The 20213-nt window shown below is 32.9% G+C and overlaps 1 protein-coding gene across 2 annotated transcripts in view; it reads left to right on the forward strand.

Annotated features, from left to right (window-relative positions):
* CTDSPL2 (CTD small phosphatase like 2) overlaps window positions 1-19713 on the forward strand; it is an 86083-nt gene extending 66370 nt beyond the window's left edge. For both annotated transcript variants that reach the window (XM_046654067.1, XM_046654068.1), the window contains exons 8-13: window positions 1695-1781; window positions 11929-11991; window positions 12096-12175; window positions 15164-15290; window positions 16860-16955; window positions 17632-19713. In XM_046654067.1, the coding sequence (XP_046510023.1) occupies window positions 1695-1781; window positions 11929-11991; window positions 12096-12175; window positions 15164-15290; window positions 16860-16955; window positions 17632-17697 (519 nt within the window). In that variant the 3' untranslated portion in view covers window positions 17698-19713. The remainder of the gene's footprint in view (window positions 1-1694; window positions 1782-11928; window positions 11992-12095; window positions 12176-15163; window positions 15291-16859; window positions 16956-17631) is intronic.
* The last annotated feature ends 500 nt before the right edge of the window (window positions 19714-20213 follow it).

A 20213-nucleotide genomic window follows, 5' to 3' on the forward strand; every position in this document is an offset into this window, starting at 1 on the left:
AAAAGCATATTATTTAAATCTTAACTAGCATATATAGTTCTGTTTTGAGAGTTCAGCACCTTAGCCTTTGCCCAGCCAAAGAGATGTAACAGAGGTATCCAGAAGTCCTAAGTATTTAAGGTATTTATTGCAGGATACGAAGGAAGAGAAAGAAAAATTTTGAAACTGATTATGAGAAGTGTCGATTTGATGTGCAAGTTAGTGGAGAAACTGAAAAAGAGATTTTGCTAGATTTTTATGTTAGCAATTGGTGTGGTCATGATAAGTTTGGCCATATAATTTTCAGTCCAATGTGAAGGTAAATAGAGAAGGAAAGAAGAATTGGCTGAGCATAAATGAGAAATTTTACGGAAGTGGATAAAGAATAATGATTAAAATTTAGGTAGGTGGGGCCTGCCCAGTGCTGCAGCGGTTAAGTGCGCACGTTCCGCTTCGGTGGCCCGGGGTTCGCCGGTTCGGGTCCCGGGTGCGGACATGGCACCGCTCATCAAGCCATGCTGTGGTAGGTGTTCCATGTGTAAAGTAGAGGAAGATGGGCATGGATGTTAGCTCAGGGCCAGTCTTCCTCAGCAAAAAGAGGAGGATTGGCAGATGTTAGCTCAGGGCTAATCTTCCTCAAAAAAAAAAAAAATTTAGGTAGGTTGTAGATGAAGAAGTAGTAGAATTATTTATGATTCAATTGTAGGAAAGAGAATACCTTTTGAAGATGCTAAGAGAATACCTTGAAATGTGTAGTCTGATATGTTATTAAAAGAAAATGAGGCATATCTAGAGTATTTTTAGCTCTTTGCCTCCCCACAGTTTAACTTTAGGTTAAAAGAAACACTCCAGCTAATAAGGTGTGGAATCACAAGGTATGAACATTTGTGTTTCATTTTAATTCATCCTAGACACGTTGAAAAACTTTGGGGGTAGTTATTAGCAGCTTTATCTTTTTCTTAAAAAAGTGTCACTACAAATGGAAACCTTGTTTTTTTATCATTCAAAATTTGAGAAATATGAATATCTGCACATATGTTACATTAAATGATTCTTACCTTCTTATCCTCTTAATAGAGAGAAAAGGTTTGGTCATCAAAGATAAGTTGTCATGGACTGCTAATTTAGTTAAACAATGTTTATGTCTATGAAACATATTCAACAGATACTAAAACATCCATTTTCTAAGATAAAATTCTTTATAAAAGGTTTATGGATAAGGAGCTATATGAATAGAATATCTGTATTTTTTAAATAATTAGACTCTAAACTTCCATTGGCTAATTGAAAAAAAAAAAAAGCGGAGGGGAGTATATCTGTGGTTTACTTAACAGAAAGTTGGCATCTGCAGAACTCAGAGTAGTGGTTTTTAAACTGGAACGTGCATCCAAATCACCTGAAGGGCTTATTTAAAATGTAGATTGCTAAGCTCCACCCCCTGCTGAGTTTCTGAATTATCAGAAGTGGAACTGGAGAATTTGCATTTCTAACTAGTTCCCAGATGGTGCTGATACTGTTTGCTGGTCCACCTGAAAACCAGTGACTTAGAAAATCGTATCCCAAATTGCTGTGCCACACATGGTGATGTATGATAAATGTAAAATTCCACATATGAATGGGTGCTTTAATAAATGCTTTTGGTGATCATGAATACATAAAATTATCATTGGAAATTTAATATTTTGTCTCATTCAATATGTGCTTTTCATTTTAAGGATGAAACACTAGTACACTGTAGTCTAAATGAGCTAGAAGATGCAGCACTTACTTTTCCAGTCCTTTTCCAAGATGTCATTTATCAGGTAATTTAAAAAAATTTTTAACTTGATTTTTGGCTTGTTAGATAACATTCTGAACCAAGAAATCTTTTGTATGTGTGTGTATATATTTATTTATTTTTTGGTGAAGTTTAATGTTTTTTTTTAATGGATTTCATCTATCTTTTAATGATTTATTACTGCAGAGTAGCATCCTGCTAAATATATACTTAAAACAGCATTAATTTGTTACAAAAAAAATGTGAACTTTTTTTACCCGGTGATCTCTGCTAGTTTCATAATCTGTTTGCCAGCAGGTGGAGGCAGGAGCACTGACATCATAGATCCCTAAGAAGAAATTGCCAGGTTAACACCTGGTGATTGTTTCCGCCCCAAAATCCAATTAATATAAAGAAAACTCATTGCTTGTTGGTCATTTTTATTTCCTTTTGTAGTAATGTGGTCTGTAGATTGCAGTTTGGTAGATCTACTTTTTATTAATCACAGAATTCCAGGATACTCTTCTAGTTATTGCTTTACCTAGAAAAATTGGGTATAAGCATTTCTCTCCCTCATCTGTGTTGATGGACAGGTAACAGTGCAAAATAAAAATATCATTTACATTTCACTGTGAATTATGTGTGTTAGCCATAGTCTTTATGTTTGAGATTTTTCTGCCATAAAATTTGAATTAATTAATATATGTGAATACACTTTGAAAATTGCAAAGTGCTTTTCTGTGGTGGTGGTGGTTATTTAATTAGCATTACCTTCCTACATACCATAGTTGTTGAAGGATTGGGAAAGGTCAAAATATCTGTTGTTTGTCAGGAGGAAGCCAACCCAAGGATTAACTAAATAAAGCCACAGAACATTTACCATGCGGTTGAGGAAAGGTGTTTATGGTTGTTTATGTGCTCTTAACAGGCAGTCAGAATGTGGGTATGGTTTTCTTGGCACGCGATAGTTATCTCTTGGGAATCATAAAATTTCAGAGTTAAATAGAAGTTTGTGGTTCAGGGTCTGCTTTCCCTTCTTTACCTTGTAATGAGTTACAAGAGGGTTTATTTTAGCAGTTATTCTGAGTTTTAGTTTAACCTAGATAGGTATTGTAGGTATGGTAATATCTGAATACTGTGTTCATTTCTTTTTTATGTAAACTGATTTTAGTTCTGATATGTGATCAGAGGAGGAGCAAAATATACATGAAAGTAAAGGATTTTAAGATTTTTGTATTCCTTTTTAACTGGATATTATTTGGTTTATGGTAAATCTTTTTCTTTGTAAGACATTTTATGCCAAAGAGGTCGTTCTTGTTTAGTGTACTTCAAGAACAGGAGTCTTGTGGCAAATATAAGTAGTATAGCAATATCTTAGTTCTCTCTTTTTAGCTTGTTGACCTTGTTTTTAGTTCACAATTACGCTTAAAAACAATGGCTTTCAGGCTTTGAATTTGTAAAGGAAAGCTGTTATTTGAAAAATATAGATAAGTAATTATTTTGAGATGACTTCTTAAGCTTCTAGATTTGACATTTATTTCTTGCAGATGGTTTTGGTCTGTTTATATAATTTTTAATAGTGAAAGAAACTTGGAAAGTAGATGAATTTGATTCTTTCCATTCATGAGCATTTCTTTTCAGTGTGACCGTAAAATTGAATTTTTTCTTACTGCTTTTACCATTTCTACTTTAATTCTCTTCCTTATAAAGTGCTTATTATTTTCATGTGGATCTGGATAGTTGTCTTATTTTGAATAAAAGGCTTCTAGCAGTGCATATGACTAATACTTATTAAAATTTTATATGTACTGCATCTACCTCTGGAATTCAAAGAACTTTTTCCTATATATTCTGAATTACACTTTCTGAACCTGAAAAATAAATTATGTAGCCTAAATGAGGAGCAATGAGCAGGAAGTTTGGATCTTACAAGTTATAGAGATGATTGTATTTTAATATTATGATTTAGTTACTACATCGTGTGTAGAGTTTAGTTTTCTCTTCAGTAAATTTTTGAGGATGTCCATAGTTAACACTGGGTACAGTCCCTTGGATTTCTTGTTTTGGCATAGCCATCTGTCTGCTTTTTTAAAAATAACTTTGAAGAAACCTTGGGTTAGGGTTCCCCCAGTTTCAGACCAGCAAGCTCCCTTTAAACAGGGAATGATGTCTTTTAAACTTTCAGTGGTGTTGTCTCCATCTACTGGCAAAGAAGAAATATACACAAAGGTCTGAGATGATCTAAGAGATTTTGGAGAAACCACATTATTAGGTAAGATGTAACTTACATATTTAACCACTACAATATAATGTGGCCCACTTTAAAGGTAGAATCCTGTAAAATACTGTATATACTCTTTTAAACAATAGTTTATTGAGTTGAAACTCACAACATAAAATTAACCATTTTTAAGTGAACAATTCTATGCACTTGTCTATATACTTTTGAACATGTCCATTCCATGGCATTTATGTATATACTCTTAAAAATAAAATGGTAATCTTAAGATAGCATCAAATTCTTCATCTGAATCAAAGCCAGATAAAATACCCTCTTGGGACTCTTTTTACTTTTGCTTTCTTTTTGTGGTAAGGTTTTTATGGTTGACCTATACCTACTTTTAATTCTACTTGTTATTTATCTTTCTTTCAAAACAGTTTAAAGTGTAAATTGTTTTATATCTATATTAATAATCGTCTATATCAGGGGTTGGCAAACTTTTTCCTGTAAAAGGCCAGTTGTTAATATTTTAGGTTTTGCAGTCTCTGTTGCAAACTACTTTTCTGCCATTGTAGCATGAAAGCAGTCATAGTACATAATCGAATAAGTGTGGCTGTCTCTTGATAAAACTTTACTTACAAAAATAAGTGACGGTCTGAATTTGGCCCATAGGCCGTAGTTTGCTGACCCTTGGTCTAGTAATTGTGAGAGTATATACAGTAAATTTACATATTCAGATTCTAAGTGGAAGTAAGTAATCAATTGTTCATCAAAGTTCTTGTTAATATATAGAGAAATTTTAAATTAGTCCACTGTAATCTGGTTGTGGGCTTTCTTAGTTTTTTTCAGATGAAAATTTGAGGGAAATTTAAGGTGGCCACCACTCACATTTAAAGATTGCCTGACTTCATGTATATATACTCTTCTTTTGATTGATAAGTAGGACTCAGCTTAGTTAATGCAAGTTTTAGAATTTATGAGCAGGTAGATTATTCAAGCTTTAATATGGTACCTTGAGTGTATTTAAATTCCATTTTTCTAGGGGATAAAAAAACCTAAAAGATCCAACTCAAGTTAAAATTTAATGTACGTTACTACTGACACCATATGGAGAAAAAGTCATTTGAAAGAAGAACTGAGTTTTTAAATTGAGAGTATGGCACTCACAAAGGCAAAGTATATAGATTTTTATTTGAATGGGTCTTTTTTTTCCCCTTAAATTGGCAGTTTTTCCATAAATTGTTTTACACTTAGTTATTGGGAAATGCATTTATTCATAGAATGGTACAAATGCATTTGATATCTAGAAAAACAAGTGCATGATAAGTTCCAATGCACATGTTTAATCTTTATATTTAGCTTATATTGACACATTGTCAGGAAATCCATCTCGTGGTGTTACTCAGTTAAGAGGTCTCCACTGTATTTAGTTTCTGTTCCTGCAGATCCACCAATTCAAGACTCTAGGTCATCTCACTCCCTCTTCCATCCAGAAGATGACTGCTATCCACAAGCAGGACTGAATCAAAAGACAGATTTTTCACTTAGCTCTTGAGCTGAACCACCTCCTCAATGACCTTCCTCTATCTCCATCAAGAACTGGAGCTCAGTTTTTTGAAGATGTAATAGCGCTACTCAGCCCAAACGTGGCTAATTGAAGACAAAAAGAAGATGCCTCATATGTTTCACCACAGTGCAGCCAAACGTAACTGTGTTGTCCAACTCCTCATTCTGTAAAGTATGGCAGGGGCATCTGATTTTTGACTCTGTTCACCAATAAGACTTTAGCCAGTCAGTGGCTTTCTGAAGATAAGTAAAATCAACAAACTTTGGGTCAGCTGTCCTGAAATCAGATTGTGGTAAGCACTCAAGGAGAGATAGGATCCTATAGGGAGCTACTTGCTAAAGGATGCTTTTGTTTTATTAGTAAAGGCTGCTCTTACGGGAAAAGTTGGGGGGAGAAGGTGGGTGGGACACCCCATGATTAGCAAAGCTCAGCCTCTTCCCCAATATTATAGTTTGTTTTCTTGGGAACCTTACAGCCTAGGATAATTTTCATAAGGATTTCAAATATTTTATATCAGAGAACAAGAGAAGCAGAGAGTAAGCGGCTTCTTTCTCCTCTCTACAGTTTTTCCTAGAAAATTCAGCATTATTTTTGCTTCCTGAAGAAAAATATCAATCGTTTAAATGAGGAGTTTTCTAATAAATAGCTAATCAAGCTTTTCCTTCTCTCAAGCTCTGACTTAAATTGATAGGAAACAAGAGGCAATTAGTTTTGACCTTCATAAAGCATAATTTTGTTGTACAAAAGTACAGTGTATTTTTGTGCCTTAAATACAACATTTGGGGTTGTGAACACTTAGTATTGAGGATAAAAGTAATATTTTAGCTGGTAGGGAACAATATTTCAATAATTAATTCTAAGTAAATTTTAAAAATAATTTTAAAGTAACTTTCCTATCCTTATTAGTAAGAATAGTCAGTCATTGGTACTGATTTTTTCATCATGATTATCCATTTTTAATTTTAGGTTAAAAAAAAGAAAGATAACTAAAACCTATAGTTGTCTACTTCTCAAAGATAAAATGTATTTCATGGGGAATTCTTTGTAAAAGTATCTTAGCAATTCATTAAGAAAATACATGGAAAGTTCTTGTTCACTAGCTAAAAATGTTCTGCAAATTTAGGAGAGGCAATAGTTAATTACTAAGCATATTAAATTGGAGGCTTCAAAGTTTAGAATTTGTTTTTAAAGGCAGCATTTTTGTTTTACTAAAATGGCCCCTTCTTTTGCTTTTAAAATGACTAAACTTTATTTTAATATAAACGTATCAATAGTTTATATATATACGCAAGTATATGTACATACACGTTTAAATAAAAAATATATATAATGGCCAGTTTTTACTTGAAAATTGTGCTTCATTACTAACTTTTAATATACCATCTGTATGAATGCCTTAAGCTTCCCTTTATCCCACTTGGACTCTCTAAGAAATTCCTTTTCAATTTTTTTTTAATTTAATACAGTATAAGGTTTTGCAGAGTTTTTAGTTTGGAGATTTTTGTTTGTTTTTATTGGTTCTGATGTTTTAGTATTTACCTATTCATCCTCAGATTGATCCACCTACCAGTACTTTATCCCTAGCAGCCATCTACCTCTTATTGGAACTGTGTGAAGCAAAAGATGACTGTAAAATCACCCTATGGGTTATGAAGTTGAGGCCTCCACAGGGCCTACTTGAGCAACCCTCTTTCTATGGAGAAGGTTTGGGTTTTGTCTCTATCCTCCGGTATTGGTGCTAAGAAAATGTTAACTAAGTTAAATAGCTAAGCTATCAACTGATGCAACTCATTATTATCTTCCCTCTTCTAAAAGTGTAGATTGTAGCCTTGGAGCTTTCTCTTTGAGTTGAGGTTGCCTATTTCTGTCCCATAGTCAGACTCGTTCCTGCTATTCTCCCTATGACTGATTACTTTTAAGTAATAAGGTGGATAGTAATAACTATTGGCAGTCTCAGTGTGCCAGGCACTGTTCTAGGTGCTTTACCTGTCTTAACTTGTTTAATCCTCACAACAACCCTATGAGGTAGGTACTGTTATTATACCCATTTTATAGGTGAGAAAACTGAAGTGTATAGAAGGGCTAAAAAAAAATTGGCAGAGCCACTTTGTACACCTGTGGTATCTACTAATGGTAAGATTCTTCAGTTATCTGTAGCATCTCAGTTTTCACATTCCCCAGTATTGTTAGTTTTCTACTGCTTTAAATCTTTACTGCTGACTAAATAAATAGCATTCAGCAATCTTTTTATTTAAGGGTGCCAAATTCTTAAGTGGGTGAGTCCCATTGAACTTACTATTTTTTAACCTACAACAATGTAGCAATAAGTTCAAAGGATAGCATGGAAAAACTATTAAAGATGTTTCTTTTTGAATATGTTAGAGTCTTTTATCTGTGCTTAAAACCATTTAGAATCATTTTTCCTAAAAAGATTCACATGTAAGAACTTTTTTTTCTTAATCACTTGCCCACAAATTGAAACTGCTTATCTTTGGATGTTTTCTTTCCTCCTTTTTTTGGGTCATGCTGTTAAAGTTTTCTATATTAGATAAAGGTTTGGTAAACTAATAGAAATTACTCAGTGTATATAACTTGACATTGCATACTTAGACATGAATTTGAATTTAGACCAACCTTATCACAAAATATTTATAATCAATTTATAACTGGATATTTTAAGGACTACTTCTATCAAATCTAGTCCTGTTAAACCATTTATGGCCTATTCGGACTATCTACATACACAATTATAGGACATTCTCATTGTCTTAATACCAAAGAAAGTATAGGCTAACAGGTATTGTTCATATCAAGTAATGTTAATGTACTGTTAATGTAATGTTATTTTTCTGTTATTTATTCATTGCTTTTCTGTATAAAATTTAAATTTTGTTAAAATCAGTCCACAACAGATTATGAAAGATTAGTTCCATTATCACTGTTTTGCAGATATTATTCTAGTAGATTTTATTTTAAAAGTTTTACATAATGTACATATTCATAAATCCCTATCTTGGGGTAAGAATAGTCAATCTTATTTAAGACATGTCTTGGGGCAAGCCCAGTGACCTAGTGGTTAAGTTCACTGCTCCGCTTCGGAGGCCCAGGGTTTCGCCGGTTGGGATCCTGGGCACGGACATGGCACTGCTCATCAGGCCATGTTGAGGCTGAGTCCCACATTCCACAACTGGAAGGACCCACAACTAAAAAAAATACACAATTATATACTGGGGGGATTTGGGGAGAAAAAGCAGAAAAAAAAAAAAAGATTGGCAACAGTTGTTAGCTCAAGTGCCAAGCTTAAAAAAAAAAAAAAGAGACATGTCTTTGGGTATGATACTTTTATATAATAATTGTTTCTTATTACAACCTTATGCATTATTTTTCAGTTTTTTAATTTTTTCAAAATATATTTAGGTTAGTGATAGAAGATTAAAACTATTTGTAGCATAGATAGAAGAATTGCTATATATTCGGAGGAGTGTACGTATACCAGACTAAAATGAAAATTACATTTGTAAGACTACATGGTTTTGAAGAGTTGCATGTTTGCAGAAGGATGGTTGGTGAAATATTAAGTAGAGAAAGAATGCAGAAAATAGGAAGTAGGCAGCTCAGTACAGGAATCTTTATTATGAGAAAGAAGAAAAATGGAGTTAAGGGCATCTGTGGAATAGATTTGGAAGCATGCTTATGTGTGCATCTATATGTTTGTGTATCTCTGTGACCTAACACAGTAAGTGATTATACTCTCAGTATATTAAGCATACAGTTGTTCTTTATTTGTTTCCTACTGGACAATATTTGGTGCTTCTTGACTTCTATATATTTTTGCTTTAATGTATCCATCCAAATGACTTAGACCCTGCTGGCCTTATAGTTCTATTTTTGTTTCTGAGATTTTTCCTTTGCAGCACATGGCAGTCCCCTATGTGGTTGTAACCCCATCCCTGCTCACTGTTACTTTGTACCTTTCTACATTCTTTTTTTCACTAACCACCTCAGTTTCTGCCTGTGTCTCTTAATTTTGAAACACCTTCTTGTTCTAATGGTGAATCTATTCTGAGGATAGGAACTTTTACAATCAACATTTATTCTGTTCTGATGGTAAGGAAACACTCCAGCAATACATTCTCCCATCTTCAGTGCCACTTTTCATCCTCAGTAAACAAGTATATTTTGAAAGTAATGTCAGATTTTAAGATGTAAAAATTTAAATTTAGTCAAACTTGTAGAATGCATAATGAAGTTATAGTTTTGACATGATATGGCAGTCACTCTCTAAGAAGTTGGAAAATGTCACCTTTGTACAGTGTTCCACTTATTATACTTGGATAATATTGTTGAAATAGAAGTATTCCTCTACAATGGAAGTGTGTTGTGTTCAGAGGAAACAAATGCCAAATAACAGAGGTCCTGCTTATCTTAATTTACAATATGGAGCAAGAGGTAACAGGGATATTGAAAACAAATGAAAATATACATATGCAAAAGAGAAATAGTTTTAGTTATTAAAAGCATGTAAGTGATAAACCTTCTTAGCAACAAACAAAAGGCTCCTATTCATAGTTTATCATCCTCCTTAAGATGAGATAATTGAAAAAAAGTATTGGCAGAATTGGTTGTTTTTTTCTTAACCATCACAAATCTATTTTGAAAAGACCCATAGTTAATAAAAAATGATTTTGCCAGTTAACGTAGTAACATATCTAAAATCTATCAGTTACTTGGATTACTAAACAAATAAAGTGTGTGTGGTTTTTCAGCCAAGGCCACAAACTATACCAAATGTTTTAGAATGAAGATGTTAAAATTAATTAGAAGAGCAACTCTAGTTAAAACTTTCTGTACCTCATCCTAAATGATAGTGATTGGATACTGAGGATTTGATTATTTTTATTTGCTAGGAGTAGGTAGGAGTATGTGGCTTACTTTATTTTTGATTAGTCAAGAAATCGAGATAAAATGCCTGACTAATAGGATTAAAAACAAGTTAAACTTTTATCATTCTAGCCTGGAGGTGGGGATAGAGTGATATTATTAGCATATTAATAGTTGTTCAAAATTTGTCTTCCACAAGTGATCACTTAAGGCAATTCAGTAGTTGCCCTTGTGTAGTCATGTAGGCTTGCCTTTCTTTCTCTATTTTGTCCATATTGCTTAACTTCAGGCAATTCTATTTCATTTACTCAACAGGTTTTTTTATCAAGTACGTACTATCTATTTGGCATTGTCTTATGCCCTTTGGGCTTTGGAAATTATAGGTTGGTAATACATAGTCCCTACCTCCTAGAATCCTTTGCCTGATTTCCTTGTTCTACCATAAAACATTCCCAGAACAAAATTTTTATCATGAGGGCATTTTTGTGTAGATGTGTGTTGACGACAGAATTAAACTCCATGAAGCCTTGATTTTGAATTTGTTTTCACAAGTTTTTTAAAAAAATCTGAATCCAGTGGAATCTAGTACATAGGTGTTGTGTAAATATTTGTTTGAGGTTAATAATCACTTTTGAATTCATTCATTCACAAAATGAATACAATTTAAAGGAGTCAAAATATTTTGTAAATGGGTGTTAGTAGCTGCTCATGGCTTATATTTCTGTGCTTTTTGAATATTGGAATATATTACAAGAGCCATATTAAAAGTAGGCAAGAAGCAGACACGGAAATAGGAAAATAATGTATATAAGGCAGTTCTTTGCGTATTGTAGTCTTTCCTGATATTGCCAGTAAGTTTTGATAACTGATATGTTTGACTATTATATTTTCAATCTCAAGTCGCCCAGTAGTGCTAATTTAGATGCCACATCTGAATCAGTAAATATAGAACAAGATTGATTTTTGAAAAATTCCACTTGTTTAAACCCACCAATCCAGACATCTATTTCTTGAACACTATTTAATAGAAATTTAAAATAAAGGTATTCTTAGCAGGTGATTGTTGAGAAGAAATTCTAGTAATTATTGAGGAAGGTCATTGAGACAGGTCAGCTAGAGGTGGACACAGAGCCTGCCTAATAATTGGATGGATGCTGCCTGGCTGGAAGATGGAGCTGATTGGTGGATCAAAATCTCAGAGGGAAACCTTCCATTTTTAGTTTAAATGTTTACTAAAATTATATTCTACAAAGTACTGTTATATTGTATGCTTGCTATTTAACTATTAAAAAGTGAAATGATCACCAATGATTATTATTACCCTACTAGAAAATTGTTTTAAGTGATTTTTGGTATGTGAAATACATTTGGTTGAGTGGTACTTATTAGTAAACTTTTGTATTACTTTAAAATATGAACTTTTTAATTATAATATTTCCAAAGTTAGAACATAGTATAGCTTATAAATAAGTTGTCTCTATTTTATATTTTTATTTGCTGAGGGCTGTCTTTGTATTTCTTCAGGTTTATGTGAGATTAAGACCATTCTTCAGGGAATTCCTGGAACGAATGTCTCAGATGTATGAGGTAAACATGCTTAAACTACTTACATAAGTATTTTTATTTTATTCAATATAGTACCCATATTTAGATCATGTATAATGATTACTTCTTTTCCCCTGAATTTGTAGATCATTCTTTTTACTGCTTCTAAGAAGGTGTATGCAGACAAGTTACTGAACATACTAGACCCTAAAAAGCAACTGGTCAGGTAAATTTAATTAAGAAATAGTGAAAATGTCTGTCACACTGATCTATGAAATTACTATGATTCTATTTAATTTTGATGGCCATTTTCAGTTGGCTGCATATATAGAGATTTGTTGTGTTGAATGGTGAAAATAAATGAATTTTTTAAGCCCCAGAACTCTTTAAGAGTTCCTAATGATATACCTCCAGACAGACGTTCTTTAAAGGATACAAGGATCAAATGTATTTATTCACTGTTACAGCTGTATCCTTACTTCTTTTGGGATTGGGGGGAGATTGGGGGGTATGTGGAATTTTTCACTGTGCATGATGTTTTCCTTATGTTTCTGAATTAATGCATGTTATGTCACCTTTTTAATGGCATAGAGAAATGAAAGTTTTAACAGAAAAGATCAAATTAAACTCTTTTGCTTTTTCAAGAGCAAATTTATATTCCATGGAAAGAAAATATTACATGAATCTAATTGGAAATTGCGGTTGGTTTAGTCACTCAGGTTATCCTGATCTGGACTCAGTTCCTTGTGTGTGTCCTCAGCCAGCAGATGCAGTGTGTTCTTAGTTAGGTGGAAGTGCCTTGGGTAATTTTAAAACAGTTTGAAAATTAGTTCCATTATTTCTGTCAGTGGAAGTGAGATATTAAGACTGCAGTATCTTGCTGCATCCTCTAAGATCTGGGATTTAATCTTTGAGTCTTTGAACAAGAGCTAAGAGAGATGCCACAAAAGGCTCATACAAGCTTTAACAGCTGAATATTCATTTTCTTGAGTGCTTTCTCCCATATAATCTTAGTGAAAATCCTAAACTTAATTTCTACTGTTAATAGTACTGTTATTATTGAGTGGTTGCAACTGTGCTGAAAGGCTTTTCCTAATGTCCATGTTTGGGAAATTTTTTTCCTTCTAAATTGAACTGTGATTTTTTGTTTTTTAATCTAAAGAATCAAAATTTCTCCTTTTAGTCAGCTTCCATTTTATCTTTCATATAAGCAAGCTTCAGATACACAAATGAAATGTTTTCTATTCTTAAAAGTATATTATAATTTATGCTCATTTTACCTAACTTTAACAAAAGTATACAAATTATTTTGCTTTTATAACTTCATTCATTCTGAAGATTTCTATTCAGCACCTCCAATATTCCAGGGAACAGTGGTGAGCAACATAACCCATTCCCTCTTGGAGTGTAGTCATGTAATTATAATGTTACAAATTAACATCCCTTTTTTAAACTAGATTTATAAAATCTGCACATTTGGGAGTTCAAATTTGTTTTATCTAGTTGTGTTTTGAGAAACTTAAAGAAAACTTTTTGAACAGTATATTGAATTCATTATAGTGTTATAAGGAATTATCTGTTTTGGTGACAAAGTAGACTTAGAAATTCCTATGATTTCTGAATCTCATGAATCCAAATGCAAACATGATGACTGGCAAAAGTAGTTTCTTCCTGAAACTGCATATTCATGCGGTTGACCCTCAGATTCCTAAATAACTGGAAGGGGTTTAGTATAATTTAATTAAAGTAACCATTAGTATCCACATACATAATTCAGTTATCTCCTGTCCTAGGTGAGTTTGCTGCTATTAGGGAAGAGGCAGCAATATGACTTGCATATACATGCTGTACCTGCCACTCCAATTTCCTCATATCTAAATATTTATCCAAATAAAATATGGAATCTTATTTAGGACCAACCAGGTCTTAAATTCTTTTGTCCAGTCTTATTATTTCAAAGTAGGACTGTCTTTAAACCTTTCAGAGGTAGATGATCATTTAATTAAAATGTTCTTTATAATGAGCGGGGAAAGAACTGTTTCTACCACATTTTGTCTGGTTGTAAAATTCTTCCTCTTTGCCATCACCACTGGCACTGATAAGTTTAGGTGTTGTTGTTGTTAGAGCTATGACAGATTTTTTGGGTAGAAAATGCCCCTTTCTTGAAATTGCATAATTAGAAATGCAGGTATTAGTATGCCCTAGCTCCTAAAAAATTGTTTAGTGGGATTAAGACACAAGGAAGCCAAACTACCAAATTATTCATGTATACAAATGGAGTATTTCAAGGTGGTCTGTACAATTATTAGTAATATTCAGAGACTAATAGTTTGAGTGCTAAATGGAGATTATATAATATTTATAGTATATAAGTATTATTATAAAACTTTTAATAGCTTTTTAAAATAATACAGCATTTTTCAATTTAGTATCATTGGTGAAACATCAGTTTACATTGGTAATATTTCAGTCTAAATTCATCATTTCATTCAATCCTTGTTTTTTCAAATGATCATATACACACTCACACTAAATTAAAAGAAAGATGGGTGTTTGAGAAAAGTTGAAATGATGGAATGTTTTGGCCTTTGCACCTTTTCTCAAAAACTATGAGAAACTAAAAACATTTTTTAAAATGCCAACACGGAAACATTCCTTCTTACGTTTTTTATTCTGGCATGTACAGGGATAGGGAGGCTGTGTGGTCTTCTGGTTAGAGCAAAGGACTGGGAGCCAGGAGGATCCTGGGTTCCATTGCGGGGCTAACCACTGACTTACTGTGTGACCTTGGGCAAGTCACTTGACCTCCTTGTGCCTCAGTCAACCATCTGGAAAATTGGTTAAAAAGCAGGACCTCGCTGACAACCAGATGCTGCATCTGAACTGAGCTTTCCTGGGTAAATAAATTATAAAAACAATTTACAGAGTTTTTAATCCTTCTTTATAATTTACTATAACGTTTTGGGATAAACCTAAGTTCTTTAAGGCATGGTAATATTTGGTTGTAAGATTTCAATAATGGCTAAGAACTTTTATAGTAAAATGATAGCCCCAAACTTAGGCCCACGTTTATATTTGAATTTCCTCTGTGAGAGAAAATAAGGCTTAATGTGTGAAGCCTGTGGTGTGTGTATGTGAATATGTTTCAGTATGTGTTGTACTTTTTAGAGATTTTTATTTTTTTTAGTTAATTTGTTTTTATTTTTATGTTTAGGCACCGGCTTTTCCGTGAACATTGTGTTTGTGTACAAGGAAACTATATAAAGGACTTAAATATCCTTGGAAGAGATCTTTCAAAAACTATAATAATTGACAACTCACCACAAGCCTTTGCATATCAGGTAGGAAAAGGGTTGCTAAAAAAACTCAGATTAGGAAAAAAAAATACAATGAGGACAAATGCTGCCAAACAGAATATGAGGGAGAACAGAATTTTCATTGATGGAATTCCCCTGTTTAGTGTCATCTTTTAGAATTAGAAATGCCAAGTTGGTATATTTGTGGAAAACTTTTCTTTTAAATGAAGTACAACATAAAGAAAAATCTGAGTAGTAAATCTGAATAAGAAAGGACGAAGATATACATCATTTAGTAGCATTCTTACCATTAAATAAATAATTGTAAATATGTTTGAAAATTATGTATAGCTAAACCATGTTCTTCTGTTCTGTTTGACATTCTGAAATATTTTCTTAGACTATTTTGTCAATATATATGTACCTTTTGTCGATGATTGTTTGAAACATAACTTCAACTAGAGATGAGCCATCCTTGCAAGATATATTTTACATTATGAATATGTTCATGTGCTATGATTTTTCTTCACAATAAATCAGTGCTGAATGGGGATGCTGGAAAGTGATCTGGGTGTAGATGAAACAAGATTTGCCCTTCCGTGTTTCAAAATATCCATAATAAAAAGTTACAAAAAAAGAAAAGAGAAAAAACTGCATAAAGTGTTGAAGTATGTTCAAGTTAGGTCACTACGTTTATTTGTTTGCATTTTGAGATAGGTTTTTAAGAATTTCTTCTTGGGCCCAGATAAAATCATTTCAGTTATTCACCGTCTCAAACATAGTGCTCTGTGCAAATGTTAGGATAAAGATATTTTATCCTAGAGATTATTTACTATAGAACAAATATGGTTTGCATTCTCGATTTTAGACTCCTCCTTCAACGGAATACCATTGAGTCAATTTGTTATGTTCCTACGTTTCAGGTTATCCTAATAGTTGTTGGGAATAAAACAATGAATGGCACATGGGCTCTGTGTAGAAGTATATGCTTTCTGATAGTTTTCTCTGTTTAGACTAGCAATACCCCTTCATTCACAATGCCTAGCATTGACTAATAGTAACTGTTTCTTGACTGAGTAAAGGAATGTTTTTAGTTATGTTAAGCAAAACTTGTTTTAATGGATCTTTCTTGTTGTTTAGTTTTATATAAACTAAGAAGAAATTATGCTGAAAAACCAATTAGTCTTCAATTTATTCCTTAACGTCTCTCTCTTCCAATATTGAGTTGTCAAAGAATATATGACAAGCATAGATTCTGATGACATTCCTTTTCAAAAGAACTTATAGATCAATGTTTAGTTAAAAGTTACTTCTTTTTTAAGCTTTTCCAAAGTAGACAAATGTAAATAAAAAGAGGGTTTAGGGCCCGGCTGGTGGCTAAGTGGTTAAGTTTGCACACTCCGCTAGGGCGGCCCATTGTTTCACCCGTTCGAATCCTGGGCGTGGACATGGCACTGCTCATCAAGCCATGCTGAGGTGGCGTCCCACATGCCACAGCTAGAAGGACCCACAACTAAGAATATACAACTATGTACCGGGGGGCTTTGGGGAGAAAAAGGAAAAAAGTAAAATCATTAAAAAAAAAAAGGTTTAATTACTTATTTATCCTTTTAGCTATCTAATGGAATCCCTATAGAAAGCTGGTTTATGGATAAAAATGACAATGAACTCCTAAAATTGATTCCATTTCTGGAGAAGCTTGTAGAACTGGTAAGTATATCTTATCATTTATCTTTTTGTGTTATGTTTTTGTTGCCCCAACTCTACTGAAGTAAATCTTTTAAATTGCTCAACTTAATGTGTACTGACTTTCTAAGTCAATGCGGTGGGAGATTAGGGCAGGTTGAAAAGGATTACAAGCATTTTCAAACCTTATACATTATATTAAAATTATGCTTATCAGTATTTAAAAATTTATAGGTTGAATGTTTTTTTTAATTGGGCTTCCTTTTACAAGTCACTAACTAGTTGTGTTAAATTGATTTCATTTTCTTTTCATAGTTGAGGTCTAGAATTAATGCTTGTGCTACTGAAACTTTATTCTGGGAGTTCTTTTTCCTATATCCATGGATTAATTTTAAAACTAATGTATAAATTAGAATTCGGGGCTTAACACTTTTACCTAACTTTTGGCTTGGCTTTCTATTGCATAATTGTTCTTAGAAAATTAAAACTTTAATGATAGTGTTTTTTAAAAATCTAAATTTAATTCTAAGTTAACTGCTTCTGTGTGGTATCCTTATATATAAGCAAACAAAATAATGTAAGTTGTAAAATAAGTAGTGATATATTTTCTCTCCAAAGTAAGAATGTTCATAGTCTTATGAGGATCATATCTTTGAAATTATGTGGCTTTTAAAATGTCTTTTTTTTTTTTTCCACACAGAATGAAGATGTTCGACCTCACATCAGAGACAGATTTCGCTTGCATGATTTGCTGCCCCCAGATTAAGTACAAAGACTTGTCAAATCACTGAAGGGGGAGAGAATGCAGGACCCTTTTGGACTAAGACAAAAACATTGCCATTACTGTTGAAATTTTGCATTTTTGTACCCCGTCTTGCTTTTCTTATCTTTGGTGCCCAATAATAATCAAGGGTTACAGAAAGAGACTTTATCTCAGATTGAATACATACAGTAGGTAGGCTAAAACAGAAGAGTCTTTAGAACTAGTGCAACTCCAGTGAAATTTTTTTATGTACAGGACATCTGCAGTTTATAAAGAATTCTGTTTCTGCCACCAGCAGTTTGACCTGTAGTCACACAGGATTTTATGATAATAACAGAGATGAAAATGGACTTTTATTTTCTCTCTGTTTGGTGCTCTAAGTGGGTTTGTAGCCACTTTTCTGTTACTTTAAGATTCTCATTTCAACAGGAATGGCCAGTAAAAGTTGTTTTATTTTTCCTGTTAAGGTTTATAACCTTTTTACATTTTTGACCTGTATTAGATTAGAATTTCATTATGCATTCCTTTTAGTTGAGGCGCTTCATAGTTTTCTGGAAATAGTCAATTTTTAGTTTTTTATTATACATTTGAATGGCCGTTTTCCTGCTTTGTCTGCCTGCATATTGTATATTTGTTTAAAAATATTCTCTACTTTTAGTCCATGTAAGTTTCATTTAGAAAGACATGCATTTATATTTTGTTTCTGTAATATTCTACTGTAGGTGAAATCTTTTCAAAAATCAAGAGACTGGTTAGATAAGAATATATGAATGACTAATATTCAAAAGATTTAAACCATTGTGATGGCATGTGTTCCCAAATGGTAATATCTTGCAATGGCACACAGATTTAATGGATAAAGGTATACCTCAGACTTCACTGTGCTCACCAATCTTTGAGGAGAATGAGTTTGGTCACCTGCTGGGCTTGATTTGGTTACTGCTGCCTTTGGTTTTCTCCAGGAATGAAGTATTCAGCACAGTGACTCAGTATTTTTAGTTATTTTGCATGGGCTGGTAGTACCTCTGTTATGCTCTCGGTTACAATCAATTTAAAACTCTGTGTAACAGTCTTGGTACCTTACAGTAGCTATGCATAATCCTGTGGCACAGTAAACTCCCAAGCCACCAATGCAGTCAATATGCTCTCATAGTGGTTTTCTATGCTATATGAAAATAGTCTTCAAGCCTTGGTTCTCTAATGCAGCTACCACAAGAGGTTGATATTTTTATAGTGGCGTGTAATCTCCTTTTCCGGAGGCTTTTTATGGAAGGTAGAATTTGTAAAAGTTAGTATGCTTTGCCTCTCAACTGCATTAACATGCCACAGGCTCAGACTGTTTTTGTGTAAAGGATGTCAAAGAACGGCACTTTTTCTAAAGAGAAGTTTGATATTTTGTATGCTTGTTAAGAAAGTACAGTATTGGAAATTAAAGGTGGACAACTGATAATTGAGGAGTATGTCACTTAATTTTTTATGTATATTACCTGTTTACTTGTACAACTTATTGTACAAATTACATGCAGCTTCATTTTCAAATGAATCCTTAAAATAAGGAAATCTTTTTAGGAAAACATTTAATTTTTGTATTTTTGATTTTAAAGGCATGAGTTATGTCAATTTTCAGTGTATTAATGAAGATTTTAACTTTTCATCAGGTTGAGTGTTTTCTTACTATATTATCTGTTGTGTATGTAGTTAGCATATTGTGTCACTGAACTGTTTAAAAATCTAGCATGTAGAGCAAGCCTGTTTTGTGGAAGATCCTTATTCATTAAAAAATAATCATGGCAGATTTTCTGCAAAAAAAAAGCAAAAGCATTTGCAATTCAGAATACTGGGGTTTTTTTGTTTGTTTTTGTTTTAATTTAAAGAAAGGTATTTTGCTTGCAGGAAAAAATACTACAGATTCATTTTAGTGAGAATCTTTGAAATGTATTTATCTTTAGGGCATCTGGGCATCTTTATGCTGTTTGTCTTCTGTCTTTCTTGAAATAAAATGTACATACGTTACCTTTACATATGCTCTTGCTCAAAATTGTGAACCTAGTTACATTTCTCCTTGTTCCCTTTTTATGCTCAAACAGCAAAACCCAAAACCTATACGAGATTTAAACTTTCAGCGTACATGATAATTGCTGAAAGCTTTTCTGATTAAGTAAATACAGTCTCAAAGGGCTTTCCCATAACTTATAGGGAAATGTAAGCACCTATACTATTGTGCCTGTGGGCACTTTAAATAAACATCAACTTTTAATCATCTTTTATTAATGGTAAAGCTGTTTCAGTCCCATGCTAGGAGAGTTCTTTTAAGTTGACTGACAAATGAATCAAGCGTAACAAGATTTTGAAAAGAAAGAAACTAAGGGAAATTTAATATGACCTGGGAAAATTTCTTGAGGCCAATTTATTTTTCTTTGTTACTTGATTTGGGTCATTTTAAATTTGTTGTTAATGTAGAATTTAAAATAATTTATAAAGAGACAATTATCCAGCTTCCTTCCACCTTAGTATAATGT

Source organism: Equus quagga, chromosome 2, assembly GCF_021613505.1.
Source record: "Equus quagga isolate Etosha38 chromosome 2, UCLA_HA_Equagga_1.0, whole genome shotgun sequence".
NCBI lineage: Eukaryota > Metazoa > Chordata > Mammalia > Perissodactyla > Equidae > Equus > Equus quagga.